The 17,904-nt window shown below is 35.5% G+C and overlaps 1 protein-coding gene across 1 annotated transcript in view; it reads left to right on the forward strand.

The window, feature by feature from the left end:
* Positions 1-17,904, forward strand: part of LPCAT (lysophosphatidylcholine acyltransferase) — a 100,693-nt gene that overhangs the window by 51,344 nt on the left and 31,445 nt on the right. Inside the window, exons 6-10 of the mRNA XM_035374197.2 lie at positions 2,390-2,448; positions 2,529-2,563; positions 6,415-6,469; positions 6,571-6,653; positions 14,439-14,564. Coding sequence (XP_035230088.2) covers positions 2,390-2,448; positions 2,529-2,563; positions 6,415-6,469; positions 6,571-6,653; positions 14,439-14,564 — 358 coding nt within the window. The remainder of the gene's footprint in view (positions 1-2,389; positions 2,449-2,528; positions 2,564-6,414; positions 6,470-6,570; positions 6,654-14,438; positions 14,565-17,904) is intronic.

Genomic DNA, 17,904 nt, shown 5'->3' on the forward strand with positions numbered 1-17,904 from the left:
CCACATAGTGCCTTGCGATCCGACAACTCCACAATTATGACAATATTCATTCTCTTATATGCCAAATCTTTTAAGATACACCGGGAAGCGCCCATGTCAAGTAACAATTTGATTAAAATCCAAATGACAAGAAATACTTTTATTAAACATAGGTTTTAAATAATAGGCATATTCTTTTCTTTTATTCGAATTATTCCAATTATCATACCACAAATCAATATAATACTGTTTGATTCTAGTAATAACCATTTTTCTTGAAGGCTGGACAATGGAACACACCCCGGGAACATCCAAAGTCGCCTCTTTGGCCAAAACGTCGGCCCTCTCGTTACCTTCAATAATGTATTAGTAATGTACTTAAGAATCTTGGATACAGATCAAGTAAACATTAATTCTTGCAATAAAGTTGCACTTAAGCCAAGCAAGGAACACCATGTAACGCGATGAATTGTAACATCCAAGCGCATGAGTACTGTTGTTAAGAAATATTAAATAATCCATAAATTATGAATTTCCTTGGAGATTTCTCCGCGCAAGAATATGGAAAATATAAACGTTTCGTACATATGTTGCCAATGTAATTGTGACGACATCATTTGCGTTAATGAAGAGCCATCTGTGAAACTCCTCGCATGCAATTTTCTTTTCCCCAGAGTGGCAACAGTAAAGCTTCAAGAAGAAAAAGAACAATGACTGATTTTCTGTCTGTGTAATTCTATATCCAAAAAATGTAAATAAATATTAATCTTATTGGAGTCAGAACGGTGTTTAACATTTCCTATGTTCCAGACGGCCACAGTGATTAAAACAGTCTGAATAATGAGGAAGTGCGCTTCTAAAATTCGTCCAATTTATTTACAAATACGCCCAACCAGCGGACGAGCAGTAAAGGCGCTGAACTCTGGTAGCTCGAACCGTGTTTCGGTGCCTGGGAATGGGGTAGTTAATGGGAATTTTTGTGGTCTTCCTTTCATGTGTAGCCTGAATATGAGCCAGTTTTCCTTAAAAAAATGCTATACGAAGGCGTTCCTCGACTTAGAGAAATAATCTTCTTCATGTACTTTAGTAACCTCAGGAGTGGGTGAAAACTCCGGTTAGAGTAGAGAGAAGGTTACCCCTTGTATTATCGCGAAGCTGTTGGTTCATTTATCGCCAAGTTGTTGTTTCATTTATGGGTACCCTGAGTAGCTGAATGTTATGGAAATCCTATTATGACGTAATCGGCTGCATGATTGCGGTTAATTCGTAAGGGCTTGTGTGTGTGTTGCTTAGGAAGTATATTGTTTGTTTTGTGGTTTAGACGGTAAAATGGCTGAATGTGGTAAGATTAATTTGAAGTTTATGTACGGTAGGAAAGAAATACGTATGGTCGGACGATAAACGGAGGATATTTTTTACTCTTGTGAATTTATGTGGCGACGCCAGTATACAGATTCTAGTTCAGATAATTGTAGAAAGTTTTTGGATGCTGTTAAGGAATTTTGTTTGATTGAAGACATGTTAATTCGTAAATAAGGTAAGTGGATATTTCCTTTGTATAGTGCAAAGATGAATTTCCTTTTTTATGTTATTTCATTGTTTGATATAAAATGTAGTTTATTGAGATTATATCCTTTTTTGTTGGCTGCTCCTTTGACTTTTTAAGTAAATATAGTTCTATGTGTACATGGACAATCTGAAGAGAGTGTGCAATGCCTAGTTTGTGCAAGTCTCTGATGTTTTTTTAAGTGAAAATAGGTCGATGTGTACATGGTTAAAGTCAAGGGAGTGTGCTATGCCAAGTTTGTGCGATTCTCTGATGTTTTTTTAAGGGAAAATAGGTCGTTGTGTACATGGATACCGATTTTGTGCAATTTTTGGTGTTGTTATTTTGGCTTTGTGTAACGGCGATTTTTGCACAAGCGAAAGTAACAATTCAAAGAATTGCACAAACTCTGTATCCATGTACCTTCAAAAATCGTCAATTTTCACCAAGGGGTACCCGCCAAAACTCCTTTTACGCCGCAATAATAATCAATTTCAGTTGTTAATATTTTAAATAAATATTCTTTCCTCTTCTGAAATGGGAATTGAATTTTCCTGCAATGCTTCCAGCAATAGCTCTTGGTGAAAGATTTCTTAAACAGTCACCGCTCTCTTCTGACGAATCACCATTTATAGTTTAGTAAAGTTAATCGGCCCTTTGAATCAGTTTGTGATCGAGTATCATATCTGTAATAAAGACGCGCTTAAAATCTAATAAATCACGATTGGACTATTTGGAAAATATCATTTACTAAATTTAAGAATGACTAAATAATCCAAAAGACTATAAATTGATAGCTGCCTTTAAGCAATTGCCTAAATTTCTCGTATCTAGTAAAACTTTTTAATTGTTTGTTTTTTACAGGAGGATTTGCCCCTGGCGTTCCTGTACAACCTGTTTTCATACGGTACAGGAATAAATTGGTAAATAATGTCAAACATCTCTTTCTCATTAAATAACTTTAGCATATTGTATGATCTAAAACACGTATTTATTGTTTCAGGATACGATCACATGGACATGGGATGGTCCAGGAGCGTAAGTGTACATCATAATAAAGAAAAATTGCATACCTCTGTCAAAAACTTAAAAAAAAAAAGGGGGGGAAAGAAAGGGTATATTTTTATAAAATGAGGAATGATTTTAAGCTTCTCGGGAGCATTAGTAAATAAAGCGAACTGTATGAAACTAAATTATTGAAATTTTTATTTTCATTTGAAATTTGATCAATTTGGAATGTTATAACTTCGTAATTTTCTTTGGGCATCAAAGAAAACACGCATCAGACTGAAAAGTAATACTAATATTGAATTAAATTGTGGATACTTACGAATTTTCCCGTCGACCGTGGAAGTTGGCTTTCGTCCATCATAAAAGCTAACGGAGATCTGCCAAACTTGCGCAATCATTCCGCAAAATTTTGAAGGAAGGGATGATTCTTTCTTTATTTAGATAATCACACATCACTCTGAGTTCACAGTTGCATAATAACTAAATACAGATTACCAACACAGAATATAAAAAAACTTCAGGAACTAAAGCTTTGGGATTATTATTACACAAACATTAAAATTTAGGCCAGAGCGGCCAACACTCCATAATGGCGGATGGAATACTTCTACTCTGGCTTATCGAGAAATAATCGGGGTTGGATGAAACCAAAGTTAGTTGTGACATCACGTTTATCCATTATTGGCTCTAAATTGCACTATTTGGAGACAATTTTTATTTGCCGAAATGGTCCACGGTAAAATATGCAAATACGGAATATATGTCTCAATTTTCTTTGCTTTAATTTTACAGATGTGCAAAATTAAAGTATGAAATCTCAAAGAACGAATGGTGGGATTTTGTGAGGTCTGTCTGAAATATGTATTATGGCAAGTGAATTGAAAATGCTTTTATTTAGTTCAGTAATTCGTATACTGTGAGCATCATTTTTGAAAAAGCCACGTGTAGGCTAAGGACTTGCCTAAAATTAAGAATTTCAGATTAGTATTAAGAACCATGGGATAGGTCCATTTCTACCAATCTATCCTGGAAATCCATGATTTAATTCATCCTGTATGTGATTTCGCTAAATGGGGACTGCTGCAAGATCTTGAAAGCAGATCTTCGGCTTAGCATATACAAATTCCATTTGCTAATATCATGAGTACTCAATAACCCTGTTTTTTGCTCATCTGTGTACTGAAGTGAGTTTAAATTTCCTATGGTTCCTACAAGCGCCTGATTTCTTCTTCTCTCCTCAAATCCCAGCTCTGTTATTGTTTGGGAAAAACCTAATTGATAGAATTCTCACTACCAGGCCCTTGAACGATTATAATGTGCTGCATTATAATATAATGTGCTGCATATAACGCTAAAGCGTATTCGCTTTTAGTGGTAGTCTAGTAATAACAACCGTGCATTAAGGTGTTTGGTTCTACAATGCGTTCGAAAAGTAACTTACACCTGTCATGCATTATTTTTTTCCAATACCTAACATCAGGTTCTTCTTACTATAGGTATTGGAAATGGCTCCGTCAACATCCAGACGTTTTTGCACGCGATTTTTCTTGTTCTCTATGAATCTTACAAATTGTTCACGTAACATGTTCTTGGTGAAATCATGAATAGTAGTTCTTGCAGGCTGTGATTGTTGGACCAAATGTTCTTTTCCTAGATGTTGCTATCCATTCCATAGTCTTCTAGTAATGTAAAAAAATTCCATATGCGGCGTTCCATATGCGTTTGTTAGCAGACCATTCGTTTGTACGAACCCTGATAAATAGAACTATGCATCATCGGTATAGGAAACTTAGGCCAAATATCGTCAAAACTATCAGCTAGAAATGTTAAAACTATTTGTAATTCTAAATTTCCTTTTCATGGCCTGTTGCTAATGATTTAGGACCACTTTCTTGTTATATAGGATAAGACTGAGGTTATAGAAAGCTTTGTGTGCAATTGCAATATCGATGTTTTTCTGTCCGGTCGAAACGTGGACGTGTTGGTATTACGTTGCATAGCACCTGATATGTCTTTTTGATTTGAGTTTTCCTTCATCGAGTATTTATAGTATACCTCTTCACCTATAGTATTTTATCGATCCAGTCTTTCTGAATTTCAGATTAGTATTCTTATATTATATAAATTAAGGCCCACTGTACCTGGAAATCTAAAGAAAAATTGGTTTTTTGCAGTTTGTAAGTACTTGCCATGAATAATATAAGGTATTCAGATTTATTCTGTTCTAAAATTAACACCATTCTGAGTTCACGTAAAAAGACACAGTCTTGATCATTTAACGGCGATGAACACATAATGAAAATAGACACATCTTTTTGTCTCAGCCTAACTGGATAGCGGTGGTTGCACTCAACGTAGGACTGCCAACCATTCCAGAAAACATTTACTAGCAGCGAACGTAATATACTCAGTATACAATCATATTTTGCATATAAGGTCATGCAGGCATATAGCTATTTTCCGAACGCAGTCTATAAACAGAAATGATAATAAACATCACATCAGTCTATATATTGATAACAGAATGGTGTAAGCTGTTACAGCCACATAGATGAAGTATTGCATCGCCGTGTAAAGCATTTTAGAGGTCTATAATATCAAATTTTCTCTTAAGGATGATAAAACATGAACTTCATAGGCGGATAAGTAACCATGAAAATAGAGATAATATGAAAATGAATTAAGCAGTATAATCGCCTCAATTCAGTTTCTTCGGAAATGCCTAAGGAAGCTGAAGTAAATAAATCAGCTTATCCCTACGCATTCAAGAGTTCAGATATATTTTTGAAAAGCGAATTTTGATCCAATAAGATTAAATCTAGAGCTAATTTACTCAGTGGCGAGACTGGGGCAACACGGGACAACATAAGTAACATCCAGCAGCCACTAAGTTGATGTTACGAAATTTTAAAATTAAATATTCTCCATTCTTGGCAAACACGACGAGAAGGGCAGCGAAAACTTCAGTCGTTCCTGGGCCTTGGAAACCCTAACTATGGTTCTGAATTCAATGTAGAAGCACTGAAATACCTACAGATAGGTCACGGAACATACAAATTATGTTACAAATTTTACAAAAAACCGTTTTATGTAGACAGAACTTAGAACATAAATGCACGCTGTTGTGTTAAAATACTCACAAATCGTGAGGATGCAAATAAATAGAACAGTCTAAATTAAATTTTAAGCAGAATCGAAGACTACACAATTGAATACTATCTAGAAGCTGGCTCAATAACTCTACGAAGCGTCGGAATTAAAGTGCTGGCAGCGAGAGATAGCAAGCCGAATAATTACAACAGTTAGAGCTAGCAGGAAACTAACTACGTAGCGCGCACGCAATACCAGATACACTCGCTTTTTTAAAATCCCAAAACCTCAGTTTAAATATTCACAACTAATTTGCAAGCTGGTGAGGAATACGGAAATGGGAAGTGATAGTAAACTCTGAAATGACAATGACTGGTTGATTAACATAATTTCTCTACAGGTTAAGTTTAAATTTTTCATGTACGTGTATTAATTAGTTATTAATTTGCCAAAAGGAACTAGTGCTTATTGGGATCAAATTTAATTCTACTTTTATTTCTCGTATATACATAAGCAAAATCGCGAATACATGAGATGTTTAGATTTTGAAGATTTTTATTGTAACAACATTCCAGATTAGTGTATGACAGAGTCCGTATTCATGGAAGCAGCACGTAAGAAACTTACTTTTTCATTGATTTTTCATAATCCGTTGCACTCTAATTCCCAAATTCCATTTAAATGGGTCAGAAGGATCTTATAAACAAATATTTGTATACTTTTATAAAAAATATTAAGTTATGTTCCATTTTCTGGGAATCACAATTCAAATATTTCCTTATTTCCAGATTGAAACAGCTTTGGCTTTCTCTTTCACAGTTTCGCATCTACTGTGAATTAGAAGTAGGTGCTTTCTCATTTTCTATAGTTGACATAATATTATTATTTTGTTTATGAAGTTGTTAATGCAGGAGGTATTATTAACTATGTTTTTCTTTTATTAGTTTCTACCAGTATATAGTCCGACTCAGCATGAGAAAGAAAATTCCAGACTTTTTGCCCGTAATGTCCAGAATTATGTTTCTAGGTAAGGCTTTTTAAAGGTACAAAAAAGTATAATAACTGTAAAAAAGAATTTTTATACTGATAATCATAATTTTTATTGCAGCATTTTCTTTCCAGTATTTTGAGATAAAAATGTTCCAGTATTTTGAGATAAAAATGTTAATTAAAAAGTAACAATTTAAAAATATTTTATTGTGTTTTAGCCATTTAACGAAAGACCTAAATTTAAAGTCAATGACTTTGTAAAAACATTTAACTTTAATCTTATAGATTCATTGGGTTTTTTGAAGCAGGAGGACACGAAAAATGAGCAGTGTCCTCACCGGGACTCGAAACTGGATCTCTTGAATATGCTCCTAGTGTGCTACCGTTACACCACGAAGGCATGCTTGAAAGGAGGGAGAAAATACTTTATACACTTCGCCTTTTAAGAGGACTAGGGGAACCAAGCGCCAAATCCTAGTGGTGTCGAATTATCACCCACCATCTTTTTAGTTCGGGAGACATTGTAGAGTCATTAGATTATTTTGAAGCAGGAGTTGGGAAGAATGTGCAATGCCCTCACCGCTACTCGAACCTGGGCCTCTCGAATACGAGTTAGGTACCATTACACCACGAAGGCATGCTGGAAGGAAGGAGAATATAATTTTTAATTGTAAAAAACGCTCTCTCTTAGCTGAATTCAACTTTCGGCACAGATACATAAAAAGAATCTTTCTCTAATTTATGTATAGTGAATTTCTTTTAAATTTTGAGGTATATTGTTGTATATAGTATTGTAATAGCATAATAACTAACATTTACCATAGATGCGGTCTGAGTGGTGTGCATCATATCTAGAGCCCTTCGGTAGAAACCATGGCACGCCACCGTCCAACAACTATGAAAATTCGTTTTGAATGTTCTCTAGGGAGAAGTTTTCAAATTCAAAATTCTTTTCATCGGATACTGAAGCTCTTGATCTCAAAGTGTTTCTTTTTACTCTTACACGTGGTCATAAGAATTATGAAACAGAACCTAATAAGACAAATGTAAAATTATATATTGTCTCAAAATAATATTTACAGTCTTTGAACGTTAGCAGCATAAATACTAGAAAGCAAGTAAACCTGTTTTTTTTTTTTTTTTTTTTTTTTTTTTTTTTTTTTTTTTTTTTTTTTATGGTGTCACATACTTTTAAGTTACAGATGTTCAAAATGGCCGCCACTAGCATCAGTACATCATCAGCAATGCTGCAGAAAAAATCTATAAAGAGCGAATATGATTTTAAGGTGAGAGGGACGCTCAAATAGTCTGTTTCACATCAGCCCGTATGTATACTTCACAAGTGCACATCTGTGTAGCCACCGAGGGAGTGGCTTCTAGAATTGACCTATGGGATCTATTAATATTTCTCTCATGTCACAAGACCTTTCGCGTGCTTTAAGATTTAAGCAAGATGATTGAAAATATTCTGCCACGCACTTTTCTGTACAAAATAATTAAAACATCGTCGATTTCTTATGAAAATTTTCATTGCAAAGTTAGATCAAATATAAGCAATTGTGAAGATTTCACTACCTGATTGAAAGAATTTGAAATAAATACAAACACATGTTGGATACTCCGAAAAAATATCTATGCAAAATATTACTTATTTTGCATATATATTTTTATTTACCACTTATTATTAATAATAAGTGGTAAATAAGATGAAGAAAGAAATACGTGATAAACATCTGAGCCCAAATACTATCTTTACATAAAACTATATATATAAGAAAAATATTTACACCAATTACATTTGTAAATAGAAGTCAGCACCATTTTTTGCAGTCTATATGAAAAAGATATTCTATTATAATAGCCGATGTAGAATTTTATTCAAAGTGAACTTAACCAATTTGCATTCGTATACGTTTAGTGAGTAAAATTTCACATTAAATCAGTTCACTATTAAATGTCTTGCAGAACTACTCTTCAAACAGAATGAATGTATCTTATTCACAACGAATTTATTCAATTTATTCACATATAACTTTTAATGTTATCAATGGATATAATCAGATCATACACAACATGTATTCTGAATCTTACACTTTCAAAATCAAAAGAATGCAAGCACTGAAATAAGAAAACACTGGATTCATTGTAACACTTCCAGTTCTCCTCAGCTCAATTAAAAGAAACTATACAATTGAATTCTCTTAATCCACAGGTGCTAGTAAATGCATATTATTCGAGGCTAATTGTGGCTTGAGTCATTTTCTCGATGTAAAGAGAGATAATATGCCGTGAACATCAATCCAATTATTAATGCGTGAAAAAGTCGCGAAAGAGAAGTGTCAGCGATTAATTAAACTCATAAAACGAAAGCACTACGAGATTTTCTACTATTTACACCATTCATTTATAACTGCGAAACAAATAGGAATTAAAACATAAACGACGTATCCTCACATGCACGAAGATTTAGTGTCACAAGAGCAATAGAAGCTCATTGGTCCATTTTCGAAACTCCTCCCTTAGTGGCTACGCTGATGTGCACTTGTGAAATATGCATCCCGTATCGCTGGCTTTGTGACGTATACACTGAAAGCCTGTTGCAAAGTCCCCGCGTTTCATCTATTTTTATTCTTTTGTTGTTGCATCGTCTTTTCTTCATTTCATACAGAGGGTCCTTTCAGTGACCTCAGGGTAAAAATGATACTGGCTTGTGTTAAAGCTTTACTTTTAGATGTAAATTCTATTTGGGCAACTGTTTGAGTTTGTTTAGCATGTTTTTGTTTAGTTTACATCTTTTGCCTCATTTCGCTCCAAGGTTCACTCATTCCAGAACTTATGTATATCTGAGTGGAAAGCAGTTGTACTATAAAGTTCGAAGAATAACGCATAGCTGGTAGGTGAAAGTTTGGTATTCGCGCAAACCTGTCTGCAGTGGAATTTTTCTCTTGGAGAGGAACCACTCTTTCACGTTAGATTGAAAATCGCAAAATAAAATTGGTTTGGTAGGTTAGAATTTTGAATTACTGTTCTCTGTCTGAAATAAATCTTGTAGTCTCTGGTTAAATTAGATACTGTAATTAGAACAGTTTTAAAGAAAACTTACGTTCGTAGCCAGATTCAGGTGACTAGTACTTTAGCCCTCACAAGTTATTATTAGTTATTTTAGTTTAGCCCTCACAAATGGTGTAATAGAATAAATTTAAAGTATCCTTATGCCTATTTAATTTAAGAGCTTATTTATTCTAGTGATGATAACTTAGTTACATAATATACGGAACACTTAAGTCAGAATTGTAATTTGAACTAGCTAAGTAAGATAAGCCCCAGACAGGTGTTACACAATGCCGTCTTAACAGCATTATAGGCCTCTGGGCAAACCAGTACGCTGATTGACCAAGTGTTTGCCCTACAAAACTACTCAAGAAGTGAATATAAATTAAATGTAAATGGATTAACATGGGGCCCCTCTGCCCGTGGGCACGTACCCAGCGGGCTCATGCGTTAAGACGGCCCTGATGTCACACTTCCTTCTCAAACTTGTTCATGTAACTGTAGCGGAGCATCAAATTCTATCCTCCACCGTCTTTGCATCTCTACATATATATTCAGTTTTCTTAGGAACACTTCAAATTTCCCTTGTTGTTGTTGTTTGCTAATTCTTACTCACTTATCTGATCTATAGTTAGCACAAGCCCACAAAATTCCTAGTGGCAAGGAGCGCAAGTTTACACCTTGTCGCTGGCAATAGCCTTGAGCACCATGTAAGTGACAGTGAATTTCCCTTAAGTTGACTTCAAAATTAACTTACGTATTTAGCATACACCAATGCCTGCTTCCTGACGGGCTGTGACAAATCTAAAAATATTTGAATTTCTAGTTATGTTTAATATTATATTTATTTTAAAATTATTATATGCTGGCCTGTCGTGATATTAATTTGTCCAAATGTTAAATGACTTTCCAAAAGATTTTCGTCCTGTTTTATCTGACTGTATGCTAATTTAAATTTGATTATTTCATGTGTTCTTCACTATGTTAGTCGTATATGGAACAGCCATTCATATTGCTGCATCCTGTTCTTCTGACTGTATATTAATTTAAATTTGATTATTTCAGGTGTTCTTCACTATGTTACTCGTATATGGAACGGCCATTCATATTGCTGCATTATAAATTAATGAATTGCGCTCCTGAGGGACATGAGAGGCACTAAATTTAAAATATGAAAGAGATTATAAGAAATATTCAGTAAATATTTGAATTTTGTTTTTAGTAATTCTATTAGAAAATACTAAAAACAAAAGCTATTTGACAATTTCAAAATATATTCGATTACTAAATACAAATCTTATTCAGTAAATTTTACGAATCGAACTATAGAGATATGATTATGGCAGCTGCAAAATCAATCATTTTTCTAAGCAGTGTTACTTAAGACAGCTTTCAACCAAACAATTCCAGTACCGGAGCAAAATTTAGGCACGAAAAAACATTTAAAATTTGCAGAAATTCGCAGTGGACTATCATATGTTTAGAGAACAGACTGTAATCTGGTTGCCGGAGTTCGAATCTGTAAGTCAGCGTTTCTCAAACTTTCTTCAAGTGAGGACCACTTTTATAAATCAGAATGTTCTGCTGGCAAATTTTACACTTATATCCTTCGAAAACAATTTTTAAAAATACTTATATTTTTAAAATAAAATTTAATTAATTTTAAATTGGTGTGCAATAATTGAGTTAATAAAAGAAATTTTATATTTGTTTTTAATAATTCAAAGCTATTAGTATACAGATAATCTTTATCTTATTAACTCAGAATTAAATGAATATTGTTTCTCAAATTAATGAGATGGATATGCTTACTGATTCTTGCATAGCTGTTCTGTGTTTGAATGTCCGTGGGTAAGATAACGATAGTAAATTTCATAACTGTTCTGTGTTTGAATGTCCGTGGGTAAGATAACGATAGTAAATTTCATGTCAGTTTGGGGAGAAAATGTGATAGACGATTGCCATGTGTAATTTCCAAACTCAAATTTTCAGCTATAGTGGGGTATATAAAGTTAATTTGATTTTTTGTCATTTTTGGAAATTTAAAAGGTCTAGAAGGTCTTCGAGGACCACTTGGACCCCAGATTGAGAAATGCTGTTGTAAACAAAGTTAATGAATTCATCAAAGATGATCTGAGTAAAAGTCGCCTGAAAATTTCCGTTTCGAATAAACCCATAACGCAGTCTAGCGAAAGATTTTTAAAATAAAAGTTGCTATGTGTAAGGATTCCACTGTGCAACTTTCTCATAAAGTACGGAAAGCGATTCAGGAGAAATGAGCGGGATTCTACTTTAAAGATGCTATTGTGCATACTGACAGATACCCAAGGCCATTAAAACAGTAGTAGTTATTGATCAATTTAAACTGGAAAATACTGCCATCCTCTGACTTTGTTTCAGATGATTTTTACTTTTTTGGTCGTTTGAAAAAGCACCTTGAAGGAACAATATTTCACCGATATGATGAAGTAATTCAGGCAGATCTTCAATCATCCAGGCACGAGCGGATAGATAATACATTGCCAGACTGCAGAAGCTCGTACACGATGGAAAAAAATGTATTGCAGGGGCAGGGGACTCTGACAAATAATAGCACAGGTGTCTTTCACTTTTATGTCTTATAGCTGTGTATAATTTAAATCGATTCGAATAGTTACTGGGTGCCAGTTCTTTTCCTTTGGTTTATAAATCTGTAAATATTGCAGAGACATTAGATTATTTAGATGAAGGAGGCATGAAAAATGTGAAATGGCTTCACCGGTACTCCAACCTAGACCTCTCGAATACGCGCTATCGTTACACCACGAAGCCATGCAGAAAGGAGGAAGAAAATACCTTATAATATATAATATATAATTACTTTCCTTGGATTATAATATAAATGCCTTTCTTGGATTTATCACGCTACTTTTGTACCTATTGTCTTATCCTAAGTTTTAAATTATTTCCTCCATTGATTGGAAATGTGTTATTGATTGTGTAATGTTTGATTGAAAATGTCTAATTTTATTTCGCAATATACAGGGTGATTTTACGATCATGAGACAAACTTGGAGAGGTGGTTGAGAGCACGAAAACATGTATCTTTTTCATAGGAATATAGGGTCTAAAGTGACATGTTAAGGCACAAACGCAAAAAAATGACACGGGGAGAAAATCTTTTTACTTACAAAATCAACACGAAAAATGCTTCTCTGCAGCACTATAGTATTCGCAAGAAATATTCAAAATTGCAACCACCAACAGTAATACATGCTTGGTAGTGTCGTAGACGGGTTCGGCGAACACTTTAAAAAATGGCAGACATTTCGAGAACTCTTGCAGCTGCAATGGATAGTTGTGCAGTAAGGTCCTCCGGTGAGTCAACAGGAGTCTCGTAAATTATGCTCTTCAAAGCCCCCATAAAAAGAAACTTCCGCTGGCTAAATCTGGCGAACGGAATGGTCATCCGACTGGTCAACCACGCCCCACAAAATTCTCATCCAAGTAATTCCTTACCAACAGATCGTAATGGGCTAGCGCACCATGATGCTGGAATCACATGCGATCACGAACGACAGCCGAAACATCCTGAAGCAATTCCGGTAAAACATTTTGCAGAAAAATACTATAACATGAGCTATCGTGACATGCTGTAGGAGGTATGGGCTATTAGATACTCGTTAACAGTACCCACCCACACATTCACAGAGAAGCGGATTTGAAATACGTGTGGACTGTGGATTATCAATTGCCTACACGTGACTGTTGTGCATATTGAAGACGCCTTCTTGTGTTCCTTCTTCGTCCGTGAATAGCACGTCCAGTGGGAAATCCGACTGCGCCGCACACTGCTGCAAGAACCGACGATAGAAATCCACGCCCAGAGAGTAATCTGTCGCTTGCAAGGCTGGGACTTTCTGGGTATGGGTGGAAACAATTTTTATACAATACTCTATAAACGGTGGGCTGACTTACATGCAGACGACATGTTCAAGATGAATTCTTCCATGTGATGCTGTCGTACAGTTCTTGTTCCATTCCTACTGCCAGAGTTGGGGCCAAAAGATCCGCTTTGACACAGGAACTAATGCAAACTCTCGAAAATTGTGTGCTTCGACATACGCGTGTTCGTAAACTGTTCCTGGTACAATCGCAACGCTGTTCTGCCGTTCTCAGTAGCAGCGCCATACACGTCAGCCTTTTTACTATACTTTAACTCAGTCATCACGCTCGAAATCACAGTTGCGAATGACATTCTTTTGCTGATGCATCGGATCGCGGTTTGCCCGGCTCACTACCATCCTCTACCAGCTGGATTACCAGCCAACCACAGCTGTACTTCGTATCACTGCTGGTGGTCTCAATTTTAAACGTTTCTTGTGAATACTGTGTAGCTGCAAAGAAGCACCTTGCGTTGATTTTGTAAATAAAAACATTTTTCTTCCCGTGTCATTTTTTGTGTTCGTGCCAAAACACGTCACTTTTAGACCCTACATTCTTATACAAAAAAATACATGTTTTAGTATGCTCAGCCACCCCTCCAACTTTGTCCAAAGATCGTAGAATCACCCTGTATTCTGTCATTATAATGTATATGTAGCAGAAATAAAATGCTTGTAAAATTGTAGAATGTACATCATAGATTCTTACAAGAGAAGTTTGTGAAAGAGTTTCGAAAAAAAAATTGTTTCTACACCTATTGTTTTAAAAATATGCATGAACTTTTTACTTATATCTACAGTTCCATATTTTGAACTTTTTAACATACATATTTTTATTTTTGAAAAAGGTGGATTCATGTACCTGCATCTCGCTTTAGCGTAGAAGATGCACGATTTCTAAAGGTAGCTCGAAATCTTCATCTACCACTTACAGCGGCAATGATCAAACTACTACGTCTTAGACATGCGATCGGGTAAGATATCTATGCTTAAACTCAAAGTAAATTCTTCTCAAAAAAGAACTTAAATGTAAATTCATTACAAAAACCGCATTTGCTAATTCTGAATTATAATAATTCTGAATAACTAATTTTTCCTGATAATTGTACTAAGCAATTAAGTGGCTACTCGGATTTTCCAAAAAATAGGATGACTAGATTTCGAACTTCAAAATTCGGGACGCTCTGTATATAATTTTTACTAGCCCAAAGAGCGAGCCCAGAAGGTGTATTAATTTCGTTTTGGTATTTTGCGTTGGTTCACTATAAATGTCACTATAAATGTGAATGTCGTATCACTTTTCAAATTGTTGCCACCAAATTTTCCTTGTGTTATATATACTTAAAGAAATTAACCAATGAATAATCTGCATAAATATATGTATGTTTCTCGCACTGTGATAAAACAACAGTATCTAGAGCCATCAAATTCTGAAAAATGTGATCTTCCACCGGATATGGGCATCTGGAAACCCTAATTTGGAATTTGAAATTTTACTATCGATTTCATATTTTGAAACATTTTGATGAATTTTTGATTAACAAACTCGACGATTCCAAAGCGAGCAATGGCAACACTGTATGAAAAAAAATTAATAAGCTTTCATTTCCAGCGTGCGAGACTGTATCGGAAATTTTAAAGGGGATATGCTCATTTTAAAACTATTTTGGGATATTGCTGTTGAATTGAATTTTATATTTTGAGTACAAAGAACATGATATTTAATAAATAAAGTTATCACACAAAACGTTAAAAAAGTCCCTTTGGGCTTCATAAAAAATCTGAAAACATTCAGATTTTTTTTTAATATTTTTTTACAAATAATTATTTTAATTATTTTATTATTATTATTATTATTGTGGTGGAGGTGGTATTGTTATTGTGGTAGAGGCGGATCTGTATATACATATATATATATATAGATCAAAATAAATAATTTTTGTTTTATTTTTAATATTCATATACATTTTTCTAATAAATAAACAAGAAATCAAAACGCAATATTCATTCTTAAACAAAATAATAAGTTGTAACCCTTCTGAATTATTTTGATGAAGTAACCTTATAACTTCGTATTGTGAAACGTCTCCATTCTGTTCAAGCTTTTCTAGAGTTTTTTAGCATTTATTGAATTAAAGTTACCTTCTGTCTTGCTCTATCCAGCACCCTCTAGATCTAGATACATGCTAAGTTTGGATACAGTTGCTAGGGGTTTGTTGGTATGGCGCGCGTCTCTTAACTTAGGCTTGTATTCTTAGTTTGCAATCTACACTACTTAAATAAATATATGCATTTAAATTTTTACTTTCTCACACTACTGTTTTCAGGACAATTCGAGACAAATGTTGTAAATTCGGGACCAAAAAAACGAGTTGTAAAAAATCGGGACAGAAACTGAATATTCGGGACTGTCCCAAAAAATTTGTGGGGTATGGTCACCTTACAAAAGACAGCTTATTTTCTGGTATATCCTTTACATACTATTGCGTTTTTCTTTTCTGACACCAGTTGTTACGTTATTTTCTTCTTTCAAGTTCGTACTGGGTTCGTGTGGATTTGGAGTGAATAACGACGACACTGCTTGATGAAGTATCGAAATACACTTTATTGGTCAGTATTGTCAGGACAGCTCCAAAACACGTTTTTACAGTCGTTGACGGACTACTATAAACACGCTGCGACACAGCCTCCAGATTATCAGACTATCACGGTGGAGACAGCTTCACTGCAAAGCACCAGAGTACAGCTCCCTACTCTGCTCGGTCGTTCTTGAGACTCCACGTACTCTCGAGACTCTCCACGCTACAACTCGCGATGCACTCGACGACACACAGAGTACGGCTCCCGACTCTTCGGTTCAGTCGTTCCCGGAGCTCAACAAGCTCTCTCGAAGATGCACTAACTGCGATACACTAAACGACTCCTTCGGTGAACTCGAGGACCCACTCGGCACTCGCTGCCCAGCTGTCAAGTCGATCGACTCCGCAGGGATTGACTTGCTAGACAAGACACCAACTCGATACTAACTCTCTCGCACTCTATGCGAGGCACACACATACTCTGACTGCGGACCAGCAGGGTTTATACAGCTTTCGGCTTGTGTTCGAGAACATTCGGGCTAAACCGGTAAGAATTCGTTCCAGAAGGTTCTCCATTCTTCTATGGGATATCGCCAATTTTGCCGCCAGATGTCACCAAATGGGCGATATCTCACCAAATGTGGCAACCCTGCCTTCCCTTGCCATGTTATGGCAACCCTAAAACTGCTTTGCGGGGAAGCTATCTTACCACGCCTGTACATTTCGTAACACTGCCCCCTCCCAAGGACTGCACGTTCCGGGCAGTACAACCCTTGGTCAGAAGCCAAGGTCAGAAGCTAATTCGATACTAACAAAACATAATAAAACAAACAAGTAACATAACTAAAGAAACAAATATGTACACTATATACAAGTTATATACACAAATTAAACACATAATAATTTTAAATTATATACATTAAAGTTCTGAATGAATTTCAGTCTCAGTCTATTCACTAAAATATACCCGGGCCAAATACTTTTCCACTGCAGTTCTCAGATATATTTATGTTTTGCATATCACAGTCTGAAGATTCAGTCCTTTCAGACCTTTCATCCACCGGAAGATGTGAAACAGTTTGTTCACCACTCTGTAGTTCATTCGCAGGATACATACAGTCCACTTCGGTATATTTAGCAGCTGGTACATACTCGTTTTCTCCCTGTTCCTGGGAACCAGCTTCAAATTCTGCATCAGAGTCATGAACGGAACCCGATTCTTTACAAACAGAAGCATCCTGGTTTAGAATCAAGTCCTTGTCTGCAAAATGTGCACTATGAGACGCACACATAATTTGCGAGCTGGGTGAATTTTCTTGCAGTACTGAAGCGCACTGCTTAAGCTGCACATCAGTTTCTCCCATCTCTGCATCACATGCACTTCCAGATGGTTCAACACCTGCTGCCTGCGACTTCGTAACTTCACTATCAGTTTTGACGAACTTAACAGTCGCATTTTCATTTTCTTCTATCTCTACTTCAGGCACGTGAGAATCAAAATCTTCCTTCCCGTCTTTTATTTTTTTCATGTTTTTGTTCTGTTTCTTTAATCCCGTTAGATATTTCATCGATCATTTCTGGATCTTTCTCAGGCACTTTGTTAGCTACTTCCTTCATTTCTTCATCCTTGGATTGTTCAGATGCCACTACTGTCATTTTCACATCTTCTTTTATGGCTCCAGTTTCTTCTGTAAACTCCACTTTCAGCTATTGGAGTTGCTCTCGCACATTTTCT

This window comes from Stegodyphus dumicola, chromosome 2, assembly GCF_044657685.1.
Source record: "Stegodyphus dumicola isolate Sdum_Otavi_A_Nest chromosome 2, ASM4465768v1".
In the NCBI taxonomy this organism is placed as follows: domain Eukaryota; kingdom Metazoa; phylum Arthropoda; class Arachnida; order Araneae; family Eresidae; genus Stegodyphus; species Stegodyphus dumicola.